This window comes from Lutjanus erythropterus, chromosome 12, assembly GCF_056507025.1.
Source record: "Lutjanus erythropterus isolate fLutEry1 chromosome 12, fLutEry1.hap2, whole genome shotgun sequence".
Taxonomy (NCBI): Eukaryota; Metazoa; Chordata; class Actinopteri; order Lutjaniformes; family Lutjanidae; genus Lutjanus; species Lutjanus erythropterus.
This window is the reverse complement of record NC_139328.1, coordinates 19,818,693-19,843,865: the sequence shown is the minus strand read 5'-3', so window position 1 is coordinate 19,843,865 and position 25,173 is coordinate 19,818,693. Positions and strand designations below refer to the sequence as shown.

Here is a 25,173-nt window from a genome sequence, read left to right as displayed (position 1 = left end):
CCTAATTTATAAAAATAACTTCGAGAAATAAAACTTAGAAATGTGTGCTTCAGTTTGGTGTCATTTCTGGAAAATAAAGTAATCTAATTATGACATCTGATAAAATCCAGTTTCACCACGATACAGGGTACAGCATGTATGTGTGACTGAGAAGGGGCAGTGAATTGAAGCCATTGAATTAATCTGCAGGATCACCATCTCTTCCTTTGGCCTTCCAGCTCTTCACCTTGCCCCACTTCTCCCTCTAATCCCCCTATTCCATCGAATCCTGCCACTCCTGATCTTCGCCCCACCCCACAGCCCCTGCAAACGCTCACACCCTCCGGCATTGAAAAATAAACATGCTGGCAGGCACAGCCCTTTTTATATCTGACTCAAATCAAAAGCATTTTAATTAAAAGCGCCCCTTCCCCGCCCATACTGAACTCTGACATAAAGAAAGACGAGAAGGGAGGAGTTCAAAGGTGTGGAGCAGATTCTAATCCACATGGGAACTGATGACCTAAAGCAATGACTAACCACGGCACCGCAGCAAGTAGCAAGAACACATACAAAGAAGTATCCTGAGGCAAAGATAATTGTGTCAGCTTTTCTACAAATGCCTGACACATCTCTGCAAACCACCACTAACATTAATGCTGATTGTTCAACAGTGTGTCCATCTGCAAAATGTCCAAACAGCTGTCCACGCAGACAACTACCAGCAGCATCTCTACAACCACAGTCACCTCAAGAAGAGCCAAGTGAGACTGTCAGACTTGCAGGACATCAGAGGCAGCAAACACAAGACTCTTTGTCCCGCCAAACTCACGCCAGCCTGCCCCCAGAATGGCTGTCATTCTTCATACACAGCGGTCCAAGATCTATTTCAAGACAACGCTGCCAAATTAAACCGCCTTTGCACCTCCAGTACCACGCTCTTCAAATTCAGACCAGCCAATCAGAAAACTACACCGCTGTAGACGCATCAACAGTTGCCCCTCTGGACCCCTTCAGCTAAGAGTTACTCCACCCTAGAACAATGATACTCCACTTGTTAGCCAGATCTTGTCCTGATAGGGTGCTGGGTGGCCCTCTGATCATTTTCTAATAAAATGATTCACACAGTTTTGTCAGAGGAAGAAGGGACAGATGTGGCAGTTTTGTATGACAGGATAAAAAAGGCTGAGCTTTGTGTGACGTCCTTGTAAGCTGTGCAATCTGCAGTAGGTTCAGACAGTGAGCTCTGCAGAGGAAGACAACAACTAGCTAAACAGGAGCTACTGTTTTGCTGAAATTATCACTCTGATTCCATAAATTTGTATTTCATATTAAAAGAGGTTAAAAATGCTATTCTTGCTGTCCCTGCTAAGAGCACTTCATATTTATCATTTATTAAACATTTTAAAGCTCCACCATAATGTTGTATAAACTCTTTCAAATGTTTTTCACAGGTAAAATGAAGTTACAGTTACTAAATGCAGTAAAATATCTGTCTATCCTATAGCTCCAAAGTAATTTAGACAGCTTCAGCAGCAAAACATATTTTAGTCGCCTACAAAAAGGCCTTGCTGTCAGACTGCTTTTTCTGATGGTAAACTGATATGAGCCAAACATGACTCTCTCTAAACAACCACACTCTACTGGCAAAAACTGTAATTTTTCCTTGCAAAACATGGGATTTATTGGTCTATTGCTGCTTCGCTTGTTGAGTCTGTTCGTGTTATTGTATCCCAACTAACCACTTAATATTTAAGTCACACCTTAACACAAACAAAATCACTGATAGTGGCATTGGTAGACCAGCAGCTCCCATGTTCTGCAAAGTAACCTGGCGTTTGAGAGAGCGATATTTGGCTTATAAAACAGAGTTTACACACTTTTACACACTTACTCTACTTAGACTCAATCCTTTTTCTTTGTTGGACCTTTTCTTTAAGGGACTAAAATACATTTTCTTGCTCACCCTGTCCACAGCAGTACATTGCTTAGCTTCCTACACCAGTACTCCTGCTGCTTCTCCAAACTGGAGGTGCGGCGACTTCCATCTGCTGTAACAAACTGATATGGATACCTCATACAACCCCACTTCAAAAAAATATATAACAGTGTTTACGTGACAGACGACAGTAACCTATTGAATCGTCCATTGAAAAGTTCTTTCCTGAAAATGCAATATACACTGTACTGTATATTGTGTACACACAATGTCATCTTTTTTCAATTAGCCACTTATATAAATTCAGTAAATTATTAATGGTTATTTAGGTTTAAAGGTTTTAAATATTTATGGATGTGAACGTGAAAGGCACATGAATTATGAATGAATACAAGGAGGAGTCAACAAGTACATTTCTATGACTTATACATTTGTCTCTATTAGAAAATGATGTATCCCACAACCTCACATTTCCCCGCCAAACCAATCCCATATAAATCTCATAATGCAATTAAAAAATGTAACGCCCAATGTTTTAATGCAGTCATTTCATTAAATAAAAAAAAAAGAAAAAAGAAATACAGCCAGAATGGATTGCGGTAATTCATCACTGGAGAGTTCAGCATTGCTCAGGAAGAGGAGAAACACCTGCTCGCTGCAGTTGTTCAGCCTGTTTGGGTCCTCCAGAGTCGCCGCTGCATCCTCCGTCCTGCTAAATATGTCCAAACTCACCAACATGCTGCAGCTGGACATGGGAGGGGGTTGTAAAACTTTGGCATGTTTATTGTAGATCTTGTCAGCGCTGTTAGCAACAACAGATGTCTTGTATACACTAACACTATTATCCTCCAACACACCATGATGTTGACATGAAAGTTGAGGGGGTTTTCCTTTAAATCTGCAAACACAAATAATCACTGATTTGAGCTCAAATGTGCTTTTCTCCAACACCAAAATAAGATAGAGGTAGATTATCAGAGTTGGCAAAAGGACGTACATTCTTCACTCAAGTAGAAGTACAGATACGTGTGTAAAAAAAAAATAGTTGTACTGATTAAACGTTTATACTCAAGTAAAAGTGAAGTACAGTGTCTGAAATATACTCAAAGTATTAAAGTAAAAACAGCTGTTTCTGTGCAAAGTTAAATGAACCTCACCTTTTCTCTGTGGTCAGTCCTCTCTGTCTGTTTTGTCTTGTTACATCTTCATTTTCATCTTATTATATCTTTCATATCTTTCTGTCTTGTTACATCTGTAGGTAATTTTTAGTCTTTTATGTCATCTTTTTATTTTCCATAAATAAAATTTCCATTTCCATCTTGTTAATTTATTTTTGTCCTGTTAGATCTTTTATATCATTTTCATCTTATTATGTTTTTTGGTTTTTTTACACAATTTTTTGTCTTGTTTGTTCTTTTGAGTCGTTTTTGTCTTGTTACATCATTTTCATCTTATGCCTCTTATGTCATTTTTGTCTTCTTATGTCTTATACATAAGTTTTTGTCTTGTTACATTTTTTAAGGCATTTTTGTCTTGTCAAGTAATTTTCATCTTCATCTTTTACCTAATGTTTCATCTTGTTATGTATTGTTATGTCTTTAGTGCCTTTTCCATCTTGTTACAACAGACCCAAACCAAACAGTGGCTTTCTTGACTTGTAAAGTTATGTTTTCAGTTGACATACATCATATGTGTCATTTGTGGCATAAATCAGACAGGATCAAAGGACTATTTGTCTCTCACCATTGATTACCGTTCATATTTTTTCCACAGAAAGGTTTCATGGTGTATGTTGGATCAGGAGGGGCTTTGCCTCTCTATAGCGTTTATTTAATTTAACAGACTAGTGGTTGCAGTATTTAACTAACACAGAATACATCATCCCAGAATCTTGGAGAGAAAATTAGCACATTTTGCACAGTATAATATGGGTATATGCATATATTTCTTTCAATGCACCTGGCTTGTTCATTGTATAACTGCCCAAAATTGCCACCAAATGGAAGAAAAAAATTATTTGTCATAATTTACATCTTTTACATTGTTTTCGTCTTTATATGTCTGTCATGTGTGATGTACACTGATGCATACAGCAATATTTTTTTTTATTTAGAAAAATAATCAAATTCAAATTGATTAAAACTAAAGTATCAAGATTGTTCTGAAAATGTAAGGATGAGAGAGTACATATATTTGTGTTAAAATGTAGGGAGTAAAAGTACAAAAGTTGTCAGAAACATAAATACTCAAGTGAAGTACTCATACATTAGTACAGTAACAATTTATTTGTATTTAGTTACTTCTAACCTCTGTAGATTTTACAAGAAACATGCAAAAAACTCACATCAGGGAGCATATAATTGGAAGAGTGGATTAATTTTGTCTGAGCTGAGAATCTCCTCTGTTCATCTGAAGTCCCTCGCTGGCAAAGAGTTTCACTTCTTCCAATTTGGAGCTCATTAACTCCCGCTGGCCCAGGGTTTAACCTGCCATTATCACCCCATGAAAAGTTAATCAGGAAAAACAAATAGCCGTAATGATTATTTCTTTGAAAATGTCAAACCACAGTTCGAATTCCTGTAGATTAATCATACCTTGTCATCAGATGAATGCCATCTGTTATGCAATTTAATTTTCTCACCAGTGCTGCTTTCATTAACCATTTTGTCTTTTTTTTTTCCAGCAGATCCTCCAGTTCTCTGCTGTGGGTATGTGTAGACATTTTTGGTTGAAGGTCATTTACTGCAGTGGCAAGTAACGGAAATATGTGTTTATAGCAAAGACAGAGTGTTTCCACTTTCCTTGCTGTTATAAACATTTTAAGCGTATTTGGTGCGCTCCAAGTTCGAAAAAATATCAGGAAATTACATAAAGTTACTGTGTAAATACAACGTGCTGAGAAATGCTGCCCAAATTTTTCTTTTTGTTCCGCTGGAGAGAAAGTTGCCACTGTTGAGGAAATTCTTCATATATCAGATTTCAGTGCATCCAAATGTTTGAGGGTGACGTGCCTTTGATGTGAAGAAGTTGTGTACTTCTCTATTATTGTCATAGTTGGCTTTAAAATGTGAAATTGCTCAAAATACAAAGTGTTGAAGTCATTTCTCCCCCACAGCTGTAGTAAATACAGTAAGTCACAGTCAAGCTGAAACATGTGCTCCACTTGGCCAAATAAAACCCAAAGGGAAAAGGATTACTTCTTTTTTTTTTCACTCACAAAAATACAACTGTTGCTACCCCACACCACCCATCAGCCACATCACTCTGTGACCTGCCTCTGATTGACTTTTAACTCAGCTAACTTAACTTGACCTCTGTGTTGCCTCCAGATGCCTGCAGTCACGGTACAAACTCCAAGGAGGTGGTGTTGCCTCATTGAAACTGTGCAGGAAGTTGTGTAAGTTGTGTTGTCTGGCTTTTTCTGGGATTTATGTCCGCCGGGGATAACAAGCACTAAGTCTCTGCATGTATAACTCAGGAGGAGCTTTTCCCGCTCAATATAAGTCACACTCAGCAGATGAAATATGGGTATAACATACTGTATTTAAGATGACTTACATCCAAAGTGGACTCTTCACCCAAAATACTGTGCACCACTGTAAAACCATTCACTAGACCTTCAGTATATCCACTCTTAGAAAAATGAATTTTTAAAAAAATGATTCCAAATGTGTTCTTCCTGAAGGGCTGAGGTTCTACCCTGAACCATTATCTTCTTAAGAACCCTTTTCTTGAAGAAATGCAAGAGTGCATCAAGGTTCAAGACTAAGGGTTCTATGAAGAATGCTTTTCATCCAAAGAGCCCTGACAAAAAAAGTTGTTGAAACTACTTGAACAATTCTTGAAGAACTCTTTCTTTCAAAAAGGGTATGATAATATAAAATAAAAAGGGGTTCTAGATAAATCCCTGGGAATACAAGAGTTCTCAGTAGAACCCCCTAGGTGGGTTCTAAATAAAAACCCTTAGAATGTAAAAGGGTTCTTGGTAGAATCCGTTTGGTGGGCTCTAGATAAAACCCTTGGAAAATAAAAAGGTTCTTGGTAGAGCCCATGGCTTGGTTCAGGGTAAAACCCCAGGAATATAAAAAGGTTTTCAGTAGAATCCCCTGGGTGGGTTCTTATAACCAAATCTGCATAGAACCCGCCCAGAGAGGATTCTGGGTGGAACTATTAAACCATAAAAGGGTTCTCCTTTAGAATCTCATATAGAGGACACTGGTTAAAACCATTAACAAATGGTTCTAGGTATAGCCCCTTATATTGGGTTCTAGGAAGAACTCCCTAAAAGGGTTTGAGGTGGAATCTTTATTAAAGTTTCAACCAGGAACCAAAAAGGGTTCTCCTAAACAAGACGCGTTGACAAACCCTTGGTTCTAGTTAGCACTGTTAAGTCTAAGAGTGTACATACATTAAATGAGTCCAAGTCAGAGCTGGCATCTGACAGACCAGTGGTATATACCTCAAACAAATACTGTTCTTGAATTACCTCCACATGAAAAGTTTATTTACAAAACAATCCTGTATAGACTGTATATACCATGAAAACCCACTGACTCTGTTCAGCCTCTGTGTTTAACGTTCTAACTTTAATTTGAAGCCAAATTCCTGCCCAGATCTGTGACTTTATTGAAGGAGTTGTCATGAACTGTTGTTGGCAGCTTTTCTGATTAGACCACACTCCCACTGCTTCCTACCAGTCAGTGATATCTGAGAGTGCATTTCAATGGTAGCAGCAACAACAGACCTAAATTAATGAGGGTTTTGTTTCCTTTAGGTCTCCTAGTAGTAAGCCATGTGCGTGAGTCAGTATGTGTAATACCAGAGCTCTGGATCACACACATGTGAAAGGAATGCAGCTACAATTAATGAGATCAATTACACATGTGCTTTACCTGCTATGACATGTCAAAATGTCTGCTGGCCTATAGAGAACTCTACTTATAAACAAAGTTGAAAGTTATGCCTTTAAGTCAAAGTGCAAGACTTACTTTGTTGTGGCTGTTAGTTCCTGTTCTACAAATTTGACCATTAGTGGTAAAATTGATATTTTCTACAATATTTGTGTCCACTTGATGTTTGAATGTCAGCACTAAATGATGAATCTTACAAAAACTTTTGTTTTTTGTTGTTGATTCAGTTTCCATTTGCTTCCATTTGTTGTTTTTTTCTCAGTGATTCTAATTAGTCTGGGCGACAGTTCAGCCCTGGAAAAAATGTAAAACAAACAAAAAAATAAATAAATAACAGAAACAGTAGCACATTTAACACCTTGTTGTGTATGCAAGCGTACTGCCTTTTTAATACTGTGGTGTTTATATAAACATCGCTGCTGACTGGGTAACCCCTCTGACAAACCCACCAAATGACAGAAAACGCACCTCAAAGTTTACCATTTTGAGGAAACATGTTGTTCAATCTGGGAACCGCAGCAAAACAGTGCACACCTTTTTTCAGACTGAACGTGTCGCTGGTGTTGTGCGTACCAGCGGGAAGTGCTTTTAAGGTGTAACATGTAAACAAAATTGATGCTAATACAGGTAGAGTAGTCAGGGGTAATGCCATTAAACAGGGTTTCTTGTTAATCTTGGTCACTCTATGTGAACAGCAGCAAACGTTTACAACCTAATAACTCTATTACAAATTACATGTGAGCAAAAATTGATATGTCTTATGTGAATTCATAAAAAGTTATCAACCTACCACTTACTCTCATTTCCGAGTTATTGTTCCACCTTGAGGGGGTGTTCATGTGAATTTTCCCTGTCAAGAAATGATTTTTCTGATTATTCTGCCACCACATCAATGCACTATTGTTATGACTGTTTACCTCATAGACATGTATGTAGATGAAGCATTTATTGTTTTGACCTGTTGCTGCATTACGACCACTTGCAACATTACAGTGAAAAATTCCCTACTCACTTTTGTTTTTAGGCTTATGTGCCAGGGGACCAATTCCATTGGACACAATGTGCGCCATCTTTGCATACACTATGTAGCTCATTATAATACATCTGTGGACATAAGTTATAGCAACTAACTTTATTTAATTGAATAAATGACTGATATATCTCCATTTGATCATAACTGGAAATAATTGGGATAATGTAAGTACGCAAATCAACAAAATATGTAACATATGTCTACCATTTTTAGACATTTTTACACGGACATGTTACATATTATAGCTTTAAATCTGCACATTTCTTTGTTTGTCATGAAGACATAAAGCAAAAGCTAGTTTAGGTTCTTTTTCCTGTGAATATATCATGGGCGGGACAAATACTAGGGATGTGCTTGAGTTTTTAGATCTATTTGGAAAAGCACAAATAATGCGATGGAAACCTATTTTTTTCTTCCCGCAGTTGCTCATTATTATTCCAAAAAGTTATCTCCATGAATACTTTGGCGTAATAAAAAAAAAAAAGGTTACATGTACCTTAATGCACCGCTCTGTGAGCACGCCGAGTGACGCAAATCAAACGCGCCCAAGATGTTTGATTACCATCAGGTGTGTTCTGGGTTTGGCTAAATGCTCTGTGGATCTTCCGACGGTGACTCCTACGTTTGTTTTATTTATTCTTCAGTGAGCTTTGTGAGGACTTTGTTCTTTCTGTCACAGCTCAAAGTGTCTGAAAACTTTGAGGAGCCCGGTGGGACAGAGAGGCTGAGAGGACTGCTCATATTTAAGAAACAAAGAACTGAGGACGCCGCAGTGCACGAGGCCCACAGGACGACCTCCAGACAGGTGAGTACAATCACCGCGTTGCTTAGCAACATAGTATTGTGTGTGTTCACGCGCTGTCATTGCTTTGCTTTGTGGTTCGCGGTTGAGTTTATATTGTTGAGACATCTCTGCGGTGCTTTATGTGGTCTCTGCTTTGGTGATGCTTTTTTCTGCTTTTAAAGTGCGAGTTTCTTTCTGCAGTCTGCTGATGTTTGTCGCACCCGCCGCGGTGTGTTCATGCGTCCTTGTGGTTAAAACCTCTTCTGTTCCTGTAAAATCAACCTGAAGGGATACTCAAAGTAAACTGATGTGGTTTTTTTTTTCCAGCTGATATGAATAACTGATAATTAGCTTCTTCTCATATCTTCCAGTAACATTCGTTTATTCTCTCTCTTTTTTTTAATGATTACAGATAACTGATGGTTTAATAGTGACAAATGTCACTGTCATCAGTTTTACAATAAAAACAAAGAACAGTTCTGACCCTTCAGATGTTTATTTGAAGATACTTTTTCCTGTCAAGTTAATCAAAAAAAACTTCACTAATATACTAAAGCTTTTTTTTTTTTGCCTGAGATGTGCCAGAAACCAATTTGATGCTTTCTACGTAAACAGTTGCATTACCAATGCATCTTAGATAAAAATACAACTTTTGTCCTATTTATCGTGACTTTGAGAATATATTGCACCAGATTTTCTTTTAGAATACGAATACAGACGCAGATAATGACATTGCTGTACACCTCTCAAATACAAGTTCCTACTGAATTGATTGGGCAAAGTAAACAGACTATGGTTACAAAATGAGACTGAATAATAAAATGAGAGTGAAATGGAAATTCAGTCTGATAATCAGTCAATCAATACAACTTTCTTCTTCCAGGGAAAATGTACCTATGAAAACAACTCTATCATGAGCAACCAACTATAACTGTTCCTGGAACTGCTATTGAATTTTACCAGTGTAATCTTTCATCGCTCTGACAAACACAAGCACAAAGTCCATTCATCTTCATTGTTTGGAGAGAAATTCAAGACGCAGATATCTGAAAATCTGGATGAAACTAAACCAAAATTATTATTATTAGTAGTAGTAGTATTGTTATAAATAATATAAAATTGACAGTTTTCTTATTGTAAACCAATCTCATATGAATTACTTTCTGACTAATCTGTGTGTGGCGCTCAGCCCCAAGCCCATTGATTCCTACTTTAGTTACTTAAATGTTTAAAAAAGAGTCAAAAGTCACAAATTTATAGTTTCAATATTTTCCCAAAACAACTAGGCACTATTATTTTTGGAAAAAGTGTCTCAAAGAGGGTTAAACAGTACATTTGTTGGGGACTATCTTCAGCCACACATTAATACACATTCGGGCTCTAGTGATTATCTCTGGCAGGAAGACCGTCTGTGTGGGATCGGCTCAAAATAAACTACAGTTCAAAGTTTTCCTTGTAATGAAGCCCCGACAGTGTGGCTCATTGACATGTTTTTAATAGATACTGGACAACACTGGAGCTTTGTGGGAAAGAGAAATGAGCTATATCCAGCCTTGTCTACTTGTTCAGTTCATTGTTAGTTTTGTTGTTTTCATGGGATTTTGCTGATAACTCTTACCAGGCCCACCATGTCTCTCGACATGATCTTGAATGCAGACGGTCTCTCCTCTCTGATGCAGCTACTTCCTCTTCTCCAAAGTTCAGCTGTTTCTGTCAGAGGATGTATTGTAGGCTTTTATACAAGCTAATAACTGGACACTAAAGTTAAATCCAGGTGGTAGCTATTTGTGTCTGTTTGCCTGATGTTTAACATGAGGTTAGCTAAATGGATGTCTCATGTTGCTCTCACTTAATACCCTACCATCATTGCAGGTGGGGTTGTATGTGTTGCAGCTGCATCGTTCTCTTTATTATCTTTTTTCAAACACGTGGCCAACGATTCCCATGCACCCCTGCAACATTTTTGTCTTTTTCTCTTCTGTGCACATGACGTTTGACTAACAAGGTTTTAGATCTCATTATGTCAAGAGAAATTAGGAAGTTAAAATAACAAGAATTTATGAATCACAAATACTATATAGTTTTCGCAAATAGGTATTTTTGACAAATAAGCAGATTATTTAAAAGAGCAATATGTAGCAATTACAAATTCTATTTAATGTACTATGGTTGAAGTGAGCACGCCTCCCCAGACTCGAGGAAGCTCAGGCAGGCTGCAGGAACACTGCAGGAATGTAATAACTAGTGAAAGTCCCACACCTTAAGTTGTTCTCTCTGTCGATGTTAAGTCAAGCCTGCTATCCTGAAAACAAAAGCCCACTGCTCCAAAAATACACATTCACAAGCTGGAGTACAGTGGCTGCTTGTGTCACTACCTACCAAAGTCCATTAATATATTACTCAATTTAACCCTTATACTCATCTTCTCCTAGAGAAACAGAAACTGAAACAGTTATTCCAGCCTGGAGTAGAAATTTCAAAGGACATTGCTGCTGCAGTGTTATTGTTAGAGAAGTGAGTATTTCAATTTAGCACGTTTCTTTGATTGTCATTTTCTTATTAATATCAATGAATATATTACTATATTATTTATATTTATTCTTTAAAGTTTAGAGAGCAATTTTGGGCCCTCCTTTAACCCAATACCCATGACAAATGACCCGGTGTTCTCCCTATGTTGGTGGCCCTGACTGTTGCAACCGTATCTGTATATTGAAGGGAGTGTAATATCGTTTCTGTCAATAATTTGAAATGAAAAACTGTCACAGTCACATCCCAGCTGATTTTTCCTGCCTGTCAGAGGGACCAAACTGTCTGCACACAAGGCCTGAAGCATAACCTCATGTCATCACTGCTGTTCAGTACACGGACTGCTGAGCTGCTGTATAATAAATGATTTCAGAGAACCCATCTGAGAGAGCCAGCATCATTGAACAGTGTTTATATATTAGCATGACAAAGGTGTTTTCGTCAGCCATCTGGTTTATTCAGTGTAATCTGATCGTCATCTTTCCCCGCTGGGATCCCCCTCTTATAATCATTTATTTCATTATTAACAGCATATTGCATTATGAGAGTTTTATTTGTTTATTTATATGTTTTAAATACAATCTGAGTACAGAGTATTTGACACCCAAAGACTGATAGCTTGGGAGGAATGATGAACATCCATACCTCTGAAATTATGTTTATTCAGCAGTCATTATAGAATGTTAGATAAAACATTTTTTGGCACAGTTGCTTAATGATAATAAGCTGTCCCGTTTCTGTGTGGTATTCTAAATAAATATGCAAAACCATAATTTACTTCCCAAATAAATATAACATAAACTACAATAAAAGATGCACCGCATCCGTGCCCCACACTGCACCTCCTCAGGATAAACAAAAAAACAAAAACATAATTTATTGTACTTCAGGCAAACAATTGCAATGGGTTCCAACCAAATAAAGATTGTGGAAGGTGAAAAAGCTTCATCATTCATTTCAACAGCTTATTTTCTGCTAAAACTCTACCAGGCAATACAACAAGGAGGCATTTGATGGGCCAATACAAGGCTGTACTGTGGGCTTTGGATCATAGTAAGTTACAGGGCTTTATGAATGGGTGCAAACACATTTCCCGATCCTGACTCTACTTCATAGTTATTCTTCTGTCAGCATTCTTCTCTTTCACACCTCAGATTAGCTAAAACTCTTGAGTGTAAACGTCCACAAATTACATCCAGAGACGGTATTAAAGAGGTTATATCACCTGGAACTTGAGACGTGAGGTGTTTATGAATCTCAGTTAATGAATTCATCAGGCATGTTGAATTGAATTGGTGTGCTTTGGCAATTCTGTGAGGAAAATAATTCCAGAGGATTATGGGTATTTGCAATACTGGGTTATTTTGGGAAAAGTATAAAAAAAAACGACTTAAAGGGATAGTTCAGATTATTTGATGTGGGGCTGTAAGAGGTAGTTATTGATAGTCAGTGTGTTAGCTACAGTAGATGGTGGTCAGCACATTGTCCGGTTTGGAGAAACCGCAGGAGTACCAGTGTAGGAAGCTAAGCAAGGTACTGCTGTGGACAAGGTTAGCAACAAAAGGTATTTCTGCCATTTTGAAAAAATCAAATCAGTTTAAGTGTTTGCTATATTTAGAGTATGTGCACTGCTTTACTTTGCCATCAGCTATCTGCTGCCGCGATATGTTTGTTTGTTTTTGCATGACTTCAGTGTTTTAAAAGGATAGTTCGGATTCACTTAAGTCACACATTAATACAAACAAACTAACAGATTGAGGCAGTGGTAGACAAGTGACCCCTGTGATCTATGAGGTAAAATTACTGATTTTGTCCATGGAGTTTGGTTGGTTTGGAATGAGCTACATTTTGCTTGTACAGCAGCAGCTTTTTATCTGTAAATACAGTCAAATGACAAAGTAAAGTAATGAAAATATTCAAAATATAAGGGACACTCAAAGTGATATAAATTTTTTTAGGTGGACCTTTTTTAACTGGCTAAAATATTTTTGTTGCTAGCCCTGTTCACAGCAGTTCATTAGCTTTCATGCTGGTATTCCTTTTTTCTTCTCCTAATTCCTAGCCATCTACTGTAGATAATACACTGACTATTGGTAAGTCCCTCAATACAACACAACATCAAAAAATCCCAACTATCCCTTTAAAATGATGATTTGTTTGAGTGCAATGAGTTATTCTATGGAGAGCAGGTGGGATCAATTTCATGTTGTTGTAGTTTGGTCCTCGTTAATCTACACAACATCAATATACAAAACACAATAATTAAAGGTGGGTATCAAACCTGGAGCTATAGAAAAGGAATTTCTTTCGTCGTCAGATTCTTAGAAATAACACGTGTTCTTTTACCTGTGTAATAACACTGCAATCAGTAACAGTAATGCATATAAGCAGGGAAATGGGTCACCTGTGATAACGACAACTAAACACACCTATGAGTCAATATACTTTCTGGAGACAGCTGACATCATTTATGGGTCAATGGTCCAAACTGTCCTGCGCAGAACTTAAAGCTACTACAAGGAACTTTTATATTGTATTGATTTTTGGAGGCCCTTGATATTAAAAATAAGACGTTTTCATAACCAGTTAAAACCTCCTTATAGTAACTTTAAGGTAAACATTGGTGCATTACATGTATTTTTATTTGTATTTTATTTATGGCTTTGGAATTGTTTTTTGAGCACTTTTCTGTTTTTTGCCTGGAACGAGGTTTACCATCATGTAAACTACAAGATTTGGACTTATTGAAGTTAACGCCCGTGGATATTAAGTGTAGTAACAGCAATAATCTAGTCCACCATGGCTCATCTATCGCATGTACTACCACTCAAATGTAATATCACAAAAATCATGTTGCTACATTGTTGTTACACCACAGTTTACAGTGTTACTACACAGATAGAAAAGATAATAAAAACTTTTTGGTAGGAACAGTCATTTTCTGTGTCTCTTTACATGGACACCACACAAATGCAGCACTTGCTGTCCATGTGGTTCCAATGCATGTTGACAGACGCCAAAAAAGTCAAGTCAGCCTGTCACAAAAAGGCCGCCGTGGAGCAGCCTGTGAAATATTCCCATCTTTTCCCCATTCCACAGTTTGTCTTTATCAGCATCCAACTGTTCCAACAGGGGCTGAGAGCAGCAACAAGAAGAGATAAGTCTGTTTCTCGGGGTCATACACACCCACAGTTCTTCGCCGACACATTCTGTACTGTGTGATAGCGGCTCTTGTTGTCCAGGAAGGAAAAGTCCTTCTCAAATGCAGTTGGCCGGCAGCAGGGCCCGTTGCTGACCTTGTCCTTGCGGCCCTTCTTCTTGAAGCCCGTCCGCATCATGTGCTCCATGGTGATGTCGTAGTTATGCCGGTGTGCCGTGCATTTGCCGCTGCAGTAGCGCAGCAGCACCGTCTCGTCGCTGTCATAGCCGAGACCCAGTTCACTCACGGTCAGCTCCAGCTCCCTCAGGGAGCAGGGCTTAGGCCGCCGGGCTCTTTTAGTCCTACGGGTCTGCTTCTCGCTCAGACGCCGACTCTTCCTCCTCTTTCTATCGAGCAGGGTACCAACCACATGCTGAAGCTCGCCTTCCGTGAAGCTCTGGAACATCACAGAAACTGAGAGGAGATAAAACAATATTTACTGACAGCTGCTAGGGGAATTATCTGATTTTTGTGTGATTTTATCAGGTAACAGCCAGGACACATAGTTGACAGACATAGCAGATTGTAGTTGGATAGTCAAACAGAGGAACACAAGTTTGTTTTCTCTGATGTCACAACAACTTAAAAACCAGCCGTACCACCATCGGTATCACAGAGCGTGTTAGACTTCCCTGAAACCCATATAAGCTGCAACTGCATTCTAGTGAGGCCATGTGAAACCAAAGGAAAGTGGCTGCATCATCTTTTCATCTTCATTGTAATGGTTCTATGAAGAGCCAGTGAGCTATGAGTTGCTAATTGACTGCAGATTAAAACCTGCTCTCTGAACATCGGTGTCAGGTACTGAGGGTACTGAGTGTAGCCCTTTCACACCACACCTTATCTCAGACTACACAAAAGGAAGGAAGGAAGACAATAACAGTTTATCTTACACTCTGAGAGGAGAGAGTTCATCTCGTCTGTAGAGCGAGCCCTCCGATGAAGACCACCCAACTGCTGGGACATCGCTGTCGATTCTGCTGCTGCTGCTGCTGATGAGGGTGATGGTAGTGAGGTCTTGGATTCTGATGATGAAGACCGTCTTGATGACGATGCGTACGGATATTTCGTCTTGGATTTGAGCTCTCCGAGAGTAGCCATGTTTCTAACGAGGAGGATGGACAGGGCTGCACCACAGAGCATGAAGGCAAAAGTAGCACCTTTCCATAACTTCATCTTAGAACGTGGAGGAGCATTGAAACTCTGTAGGGGGAGAGGCGAGAAATGGACAGACATGTTCAAACAGTCACACCTTCGAACCTCAAACCATCCTCTCAACTTGTCACATTAAAGCGCAGCGAACAATGCAAAAATTGTTATCTCCTGTGCCCTCACGTCTCTTTGACCTTCTCATGAATCCTCTTCTCTCAACGAGGCTTTTATTTAACCGTCAGTTTACTTTTTCTGAGTCAGCTGTCAGCTCATTTTCACTTTAAGTGGGTTCATGATCCGCTAGCTTGACATCCCTCGCTGACACCTGAGAATGCAGTGTGTGTTTAATCGCTGCTGCCTGAAGAGGAAGAAACAGAACCGCAATATTTTATTTGAACTGAAGGCAGAGTGGATGAGTTCTGTAACCTCTTGCCCCTTGAAACCTCTTAAAAGTTTGCATATCGCCTCAAAAATATCTGATTAGGGTGAGAATATGAGCTTCTTCTCTTCATTTCTGAAGGAAACAACACTTTTCTTTGCAGAAGTAAATGTGTCTGAAACATCCTTTTACATAAAGGAGGAAATCCAGTCATTCCTCGACAGTGGTCTATTTTATGGTTTCATGAATATTTTAGGGTTTACTGTAACGATACATATGAATGATATTCTGTCCTTGTAAAGCATCTGCATCTGCTAAATTGAGGTTATTGTTACAAGACTCATAATTTGTAATATTCACCTGCTAGTCAAGCAGCAACTGAGAATATAACACTCATGATTTAATAAGACAAATACATTAGGAGACGGGAAGACATGCATGCATTTAACTTGACTTGCACAGACAGATAGCCAGGTTGCTGTACAATAGGTATTTACAGTACAAGGCCTAATTTGAAATTAGTGCAAGTGAAATTTGTGCAGGAATTGAAATGAAAGAGACACACAAGTGCAATTTCTTACTTGAACTGTAGACTGAGTGGAGGAGTTTTGTAACCTCTTGCCCCTTGAAACCTCATAAAAGTTTGTGCATCGCTTCAGAAATGCGTGATGTTGAGTGAGAATGAGATTGAGCTCCTTCTGTTTATTTCTGAAGAAAACAACGCTTTTCTTTGCAGAGGTAAATGTTTCTGAAACATTGTTTTAGGTAAAGGGGGAAATCCATTAATTCCTTGACAGTTTGGATGATGAAATGATTCTCATTTCCAATTTTTTGATTGTCCTCCGGCATTCTTCACAGAAACATTAATTACCATGGATAAATGTAACCAGCGGAAACAAAGACATGCCTGCATTCAACTCTACTCATGCAGACAGATAGCCAAGTTAATATACAGTAGGTGTTTGCAGTACACTGTTTATATTTTTGCAGGAATCAATAAACAGAATCTAAATTAAAGGAAGAAACAAAATCTGATTTGAACTGAAGGCAGGTTGGATGAGTTTTGTAACCTCTTGCCCCTTGAAACATCTTAAAAGTTTGGGCATCGCTTCAAAAATACCTGATTGATGAGAATATGAGCGTCTTCTCTTCGTTTCTGAAGTAAAAACACTTTTCTCTGCAGAAGTTCCTTAAACATCCTTTTATGTAAAAGGGAAAATCCTTTCCTTCCTTGACAGGAATTTCTTAACCACACCTGTTTGCGATGCTATGTATGATGAGGCCTCTGAACGTGCGTGTTTGTACATCCCTTTATCTTATACCGCCCCTCCCTTTTAAAAGACACTGCGCCACAGCAGCCACAAAACTCAATTTGGGGGAATCAAACCCTCTGTTTTCTCTGTCCTTATTGTCATGCCACAGGTATTCAAGAAGTTTTACAAGCTCACTTCTTTGTATTCTTCATATCATGTCACCAGTGAGCAAAACATTTCCCCAGAGCCGGAAATAGTATACTGGCAGTGACTAACAAGAAATCCAGACCAGCCTTACTCAAAGTGTTTCACCAGACTGGATTCTGTAGTGTACATATACAGGCCTCTGCTGTGTTTACAATGGGACAAAATGTCACATATCTTTGTCTAGTTTAGAGGAGAAACAAAAATCTGTAATAAATGACTTCTGGAAGTTTGCACTTTTCTTTCCTGCAGATCACATTAAACACAAATGTTTATGAGGAATAGTAAAACGTAGGAGCATGTTGACTTTCTGGTGGAATTTTTTAGTTTTCACATGGAAGTGAGTAAAACAAAAAAGAACTATAGGCAACTTCTCCACTGTGTTTTGGACACCGCAGAGGGAAAAATACAAAGAAGCTGCATGCTTGAGCTGCAGAAGAATAAACAGCGTATAAACAGGTATAACCAGTCCTATCAGTCATAGCTTGACTCATCACTCATAATTCCATATGGGTTTGACGTGGTGAGTAGCAGCCTCTGCACAATGAAGGGGTAGAATGGTATTTATTTAAAAGTCAAACATTTCAGATAACAACCTCATTTGACACAGTCTTTGCAAATCATCTGTGGAACCGCAGCTGCTGCTGAATGTTACCCAGTTCCCAGCTATATGTCTGAGCAGTTGCATAAAGCCACTTAGACTAAGGTTTCCCATAAATTTTCATCTAGGATGCTTTACAATGAGCAGTACGTTAACCAGTTAAAAAGAAGCAGGAGGAGATTCCTCTTTAGATAATTTTCGTTTTGACAGTATATTTTGTGGGTATGCCAGACGAAACCCTACCACATTTGTCTACAGGCACCTTCAAAATCAACAAAAGATGTAGTAGCTTTAAGTATTCCCTTATGTGTTGCTAAAAGGTCCTTAGCAGCAAATTTTCTCAGAAAAATTTAAGGGGCCCGTAACGGTCGCTTAAAATGAAATAATTTGTTAAACATGAGACTGGCTAAATTTATAGTGACTTAAGAGAAGATAACAAAACATATTTTTCAGGACGGAGTAAAGTCGCTGGACACTGAGTTATCTGAAACTGCTCATTGATTTCAGTTCTTAATGATTCTTGATTTCGATTCTTTGAGCGTCCACCTGCATTCTTCACAGAAATGCTATTTACCACAGATAAATTTTACCAGTGGAAAGTCTGAGCTGACATTGGCTAGATCACTGCAACAACAGTGGTCTCTCTTCTGGTTTCTTGAATATTTAGGGGTTTCCTTCAGCTACTTGACTGTAACTATAAAGCGTATCCCGTCCTTGTGAAGCATTTTGTAACATAGCATTTGCTAAATTGAGGTGATTGCTGCAAGACTCACACAATTTGTACTAATTACTTGCCAGTCAGCAACGGCTGAGACAAATGCCTAAGGACAGGGGCAGACGTGCATGCATTAAACCTGCGTGTCTGTAGGTGCAGATTGCGCTTTCCATATTCTTCGACAAGAACAACTGTCTGGTCTGTCTGTCTAGTCTGACTTTTTCTTTTTGTATTCTCTTTGTTGTCCATTTTGGGTAAGTGTGTGGGTAACTCACACTGACAAACATGCTGTCATGCTTGCTAAGTGCACATGTGCTGTATTATGACATTAACTGCCCTGAAAGTCTTGGTCTAAACATTTAGGCAAATAGACACCTTAGGGAAATATTTTGCTTTAACTTGTTGTTAACTGTAGTTGTCTAAAGAAAAATCTCCTGCTTCTTTTAATTGGCTTTTTAATACTACTCACTGTAATTTTGCCTGTGAAAATGTAAATATGGGCTTGTTTCATCTGATTTCATGGTGGATCATATGCATTAGCAGGAATTTTGAATAACTACGTAGAAATAGCCAGTCTTCCCACAGATGGCCTTTTTTATGTCGGTCAAAACCAGTTAAAAACTCCTTGTAGCTTTAATGTGTTTTGTGTAACGGGCCACTGATTTTGTCTGGTTTTCTTTCTTATATGTAAGTGGCAGGCATAATCGATTGAAGCCTTGATGGAAAGTCTCATTTTGTTTCTGTTGGTTCAACACCAACTTCTAACACCAGAAATCTGTCAGCTCCTGCTCTGAATCTGATAAATATTCAAAAGTGAGATAGCTTGTTATGATGTAGGGCAGAGGATGAAATCATTGTTTTCTTTTGCTATTAATAGGTCAGTTCAGGACAATTTCTCAACTTTGGAGTTCGCTGTTTCACACGGCTGTGATACATCAATGCCTCTGGCCTGTCCGCTGTGTGTTTCATCTTGATAAAACAATTAGCTCGTAAAAAACAGATGAGTCCTTCGATGTCTCAGCCGCTGACACTGTGGATGAAGCCGGTCGTCAAACACTGATCTCATGTCCCTGAAGACACTTTGATTGTCATAATTGCTCCACTCAGAAACGCATTAGTCTCATCTTGGCGCCAATAAAAGTGCCAAGGAGCATTCTGCAGCTTGTTCAAATGGTCACGGATGATTAATCAGAGCAGACATTTAATATCTACCACTGGCCCCTGCTGACATGGACATAAATATACAGATATTGATGGGGCAAGGGGCACTGGTGTTTTCTTAGAGCAATGGAAAGACATGTATGAGTGGTCGACTTCCTGGAAGGACAAATGCTGCTGTTTTCTAGCAAACAGAGAGAAGCAACAACGCAGAGGATATAGTGGAACCCCGGGGGACTCTCCAGCACAGCAGAAGGTAAAACCATCCGCAAACTGAGACATAAAAGTGCAGATGAGTTGCAAAGACAACTAAAACAGCTCCCACACATGTCTGGCTCCTCACCAAGCATCAGTGCTGAATCTGATGTGTCCGTGCACGCTCCAAGTGGAGGCCAGTCATACGCGTGAGGCCCAAAACAAACACAGAAAATCATCCATTCACGAGAAGAAAAGACAAAGTGTCCACGCATGAAAGTTCTTATTATGATTTTGTGTTTCTAGTGAGAGTGGGACTGAATGTGAGGTATGTGAAGAAACGGCACACCTGATGTTTGCCGTCAGCCATATGTCACCTGAAGAGCTACCAACTGAGTGAAAACAGTCCCGGAGGATCATTAACATGTTTGAGGCAAACCATGAAAGTGAACAGCTAGAAGCCAAGAATTCCTCTGTCTGTCAAAGCCATTCCTGAGACATTATGTATTCCCTGACGCATGCATCGTACATTGGAGCCCGACCCTTAACCCTCAACCAAGCTCTTGTTGTGACTCAAAGATCGCATTATTTCAAACGGCACAATAAAATTGATGTTTTCAAGGAATAATTGGGTCAGTGGCAATGGCACTGCCGCTAAGCTGGTGGTAATGTAATTACAGCAGCATGGCACTCGTCTCCTCCCCTCCCTCCCTTCCTCCCCATGCCAGAAGGAGACACTCAACAGAATGCCACAGCCTATGGAAGATGAACTGGAGATCTGTCAAAATGGGGATAAGGGGCGTCTGTGGTTAACACTTCTGAATGAAGCCGGCAGACAGGGGGTGCCTTCTTTGTCAGCTTGCTTGGATCTTGACCAGTATGACATGATGACAGTGAGAGAAGATCACAGAAAAGGGAATGAATGAATGAATGAAGAGCGTCTTTGTGCTTGGAAAAAAGCAGATACCAACTTTTATGTCTCGAATTTGTTGCTATACATCCCCTAAATACAGACTGTTCTGTCTCATTCAGTCTTCCTCCCTGTGACTCAGACATACCATAAACACACGCACGCATGCAGCAATTGCATGGTTTCACTTTCCCAAATCATATGACATGTCCCGGTGTAGAAATCGAGACAAAGCCTAACCTTTCATTGTTGTCCAGACACACACCTCACTCTCAACACCACCATCGCATAACACTAGATAATCCAGTTTACATAATTCTGCTGTTTCTTGATATCTCGAAAGTTCCACACGTCTAAATCATTGTGAATTTGCTACTGCACCACCTGAGGCCTGTACCTGCAGAACATTATTATAACGCTGTGTGTTCCAGCTCAGTTGCACCCATGTGACTACCTGCGCTACTCTGAACACACCCCATAAATACCTGCACTGAAAAGATAACAGAGGAGCAAAACAAACAGTGGGAAAGGCACCTACTGTGTTGTTGCAAGGAAAACAAGGTGCTTTAGGGAGTCCTAGAGAGGCACTGTCTTGTCTTTTCCCTCTTAAGTGAGCATCAGGAGGCCTGGGGACAGCTAGAGAGTGCTCGGGGAGGTAATAGGGACATATTCCAAAGATCAGGGCGGGATTAGCACTAATGCCTGCCGGCTTTATCTGCAGTCACGTGGGTTAACACCTGGCTGCAGTGTTGGTAGCAGAGCCCGGGCCTTGCTCTCTGTGTGTGTGTGCGTCTGTGTTAATCCATCAGACACCTCTAACTCAGGGGTTAGGCCAGCATGTAGGGTGCTTCGTCTTCTTCTTCATCTTCCTCTAAAACCTGTCCTGATTTCAGTCAGAATAACGAAGAAGAAGAAAAGTGACAGGCTCAGTGAGTTAGGTTTGTTGTGTTGGCACCAGGGTGGGCCAAAAGGCTGTAAAATAAAGTGGATGTTCTGAGCCAGGATTGGCTGTTCTAAATCCAGCCCTGGTTCTAATGCAACTGAAAAAGGCTTAGGTTAGACTGTGCTGTAATTTTGCTGGGCACCCGCTCTGGTTGGCGCGCGCTCTGTCACTCAGTAACCATAGGATAATTAAAACAAGCCTGTTTCTTGTTAGTGAGAAAGCTGCTGTTCATTATTGAGGAGAAAAACAGGGGAAAACATCTGTGGGAAGTGCCAGAAATAAATAGCGATAATTTTTACACACATTCTATAAACACTTGACATGATTTGTGCATTATTTTAATCTACTGGATGTAGGTGAGTGGTTAAAAAGATTTGATTTTGGAAGCCGTGCTATCACACCCCGCAGATTTATCCGGATTAATCCAGTGACCTAACAGCCTAAAGCACAAAATCTCAACAATGAAGACAAAACAACTCGAACCTGTTGCTCTCCAGGTGGCGTTAATGAGTTGTGAAGGAAAGATACACTTATAGATGCACATTTGACACCTGTCCCAATTTGTCTGGCCCCTTCTATTACGGGAAGAGTTGAGTCAAGGTGTAGTCCTGACGTGTTTAAATAGCCCAGAGAGGTTACATGAGGCTTGGCAGGGAAAAACGTCACTTTGCCGTGTCATTTTTTTGTGTGAGTTGGGAGAGAAAAATGGTTGTCTGCTTTCTAGAGAGGAGTCCATGAGCTGCTAATCTGTCTATGCCAGATCCTCTTTTAACACAACAGCGTCGCCTCTAAACCCATGTTAAACATGTTGATTTTGCTGCTACAAAAGGCTAACGGCCATCTGGCACACGCTGAATACCGCTTTAAAATATGACCCACGCGAGCAAGCACAAGCAAGTACAAACATCTGAAATATGATGCGATTTTACATCTTCTCTTTAAATGACTAACATTAATTATTTGCATGCACAATGTATAATTTAGCAAGACTCTGGCAATGATGAGGTGATAATTGGTGCACTGGTTCAGCTTCCCTTTCCATTTCCTGCAGTTATGACCAGCGTTGGCAGGTTATGAAAGTTGAACGGCTCAATTGACTTCAGGCTTAACCTCTATCCGGCCCCTTGGGGCTCTGCTAGATACAGTATAATCTCTACGTATGATATGGGCTTAGTGAGAAGGGATCATCACTTCAGTAAAATACTCAGAGCGAGTATCATCAAGTTTGCCTCCGTCAGAGTGCCTCTATTATATTTTCAGATGGCAATTGTAGCAGCTTTATCCTAGCCCTTCTTAATTATTTAAGCTATTAAAGGTGCAGCTATGCAAAAAAATGTTTATCTCTAAGTGATAAACACAGACAAAAAATAATATTATCTGATACCACTATTTTGTAGAATTTCTAAGCCATGCTCCAAAATTTTGGGAAAGGAAAGCCAGAGTATTTGGAGTACAAATTATGCATGATAATGAGGCAAACCACCATGTTGGATAAGTGAGAGGAAAAGAAAATATTCCTCCCTGAAAGGCAAACTTGTCTGCATGATTGGAGGTTGTTTAAATTCTGCAAGAATTTAAAATTTTATAAATTTTCATTTTCTTGTTGCTTTTTCAACATTAAGGGCATGCCAGTTATAATCAGTGCTCTCTGCAAACATTTTGCGACAGACCGCTGCTCACTATTGACATGCGGTTCCAGTAAGGGCCGCTTGTTGATACAGATAATCCAACGTGTGTTTTCTGCCACTCAAGCACTTGGTGAGGCATCCCTGTCAGCGGCACCTAACGCCTTCCCCATAAGCTGCCGGCTTAAACTAACAAAAGAAGATGTGGTGTCCTTACCGTTCGGCCGGCTAATCCAGACTTAGCTGCGTGGCGTCGTCTTCAGCTGACCTCCACAGGCAAGTGCTGGCTGGGTAAGTCCATCATCATCACAGGCGAGGAGCGAGGGTAGGACTCCTTTGCTTGTTCCCCTGAAAATCATCACAGCTCCCTGTGCCTGCAAGTAGGGAAGGTGTCCTGACTTGATTCAGGTCCAGGCTATTTTTTTATCATGATGGCACTTCCATAGAACTCTCTTATGTTGCAAAAATCAAGATCAGCATTCGTCTGAATGTAAGCACGTGCTTCATGGCACTCAGGTTGGTCCATTCAAAAAAGAGGAGAGTCGTGTGTTTAGAAAAGTCCCTGACTTGGCATCTGATTCACTTCAAAAAACTTCTGTCATTATGCTTCTCCGTGCAGAATGTCTGGTCCCCCTTTTTCTGTACAAACCTGATCTGAAATAGAGGAACAGAGCAGAACAGAGGTACAGTGTCACGTCAGAAACAGATCTTACAGATGCCTTAACTTTTATTCCATTTGCAGTGAAACTCCTTCCACTTCAGATCATTTTATCTCCATGTTGGAAAGATAATCCACATCTCCTTACCCTCTTTCCAGCAGCAGGTCTTCTCTTCAGCTCCAAGGAGAGGAACTCTGTGGGTTGAGAGGATGAGTTAGGGTGAGGAGGGAGAGCGTGGTTACCGTAAGCAGAGCAGAGTGCCTCTCTGATGCCTCTGCCTGCCTCCCCCCTCAACTGTTGCTCCTCCTCCTCCATAGTTGTGCTTGTGGGCCGAGTCGGATTACTCCTGACATGATAATCTCTCTGGCTCTAGCTCCAGGAGCACTAAAGGATGCTTTGGCCTGAGCAAGGGCTTACATTTACCTTCTGCTGCAAGAGAGTCTGCCATCTTAAGTGGGCGCTTGGTAATAGCCTCAACTGGGCAGATCAGTGAGGGGTCTGCTGAAGCAAGGGTTTTTTTTTTCAATCTTTTAGGGGGAATTAAGAAAGTTCACAATTGGTTTAAATGGTGATAAGACGATGCTAACCCCAGTTAAATGGAATTATCACAGCAGAGGTATTTCACGATGATTCAATCTACAGTTGGCTGGAGATAAAACCCGAGGTGTTGTTGTTGAGAATCGCACGTTCACGTCTCCTCCAATACAAACCAGTATTTTAGCCCCTGAGCCTTGAGCAGTAAATGAGGAGCAGATGGCTGTGCTTTTGGAAGGTATCAGGCACTCCAGACTGCAATCTAAATAAATACCCCATCCATGGAGGAAATGCGTCAGGTGTGTGGGGTCAGTCATGTATAAACAAAGGCCAACCCATTTGGAGATGAGTGAAGCCGTGCATGAGGAGGGGGGAGATGCATAAAGTCTTACAGGTACTGTTTGAGAACATAAACCAAATCAGCTAAATCTACAGGTGTGGTCTTGATCTAAACAGAAACTGCAGCCAAGGA

At 39.9% G+C, this 25,173-nt stretch overlaps 1 protein-coding gene across 1 annotated transcript; it reads right to left on the bottom strand.

The window, feature by feature from the left end:
* Positions 1 to 13,154: 13,154 nt before the first annotated feature.
* Positions 13,155 to 24,425, bottom strand: LOC146317892 (uncharacterized). The gene is made up of 4 exons (XM_084732534.1): positions 24,315 to 24,425; positions 23,726 to 24,162; positions 15,267 to 15,576; positions 13,155 to 14,787 (listed from the first exon to the last, which is right to left on the bottom strand). Exons 3-4 carry the CDS (start codon positions 15,547 to 15,549, stop codon positions 14,351 to 14,353), a joined length of 720 nt encoding a protein of 239 aa, XP_084588660.1. The 5' UTR covers positions 15,550 to 15,576; positions 23,726 to 24,162; positions 24,315 to 24,425; the 3' UTR covers positions 13,155 to 14,350.
* Positions 24,426 to 25,173: the final 748 nt, after the last annotated feature.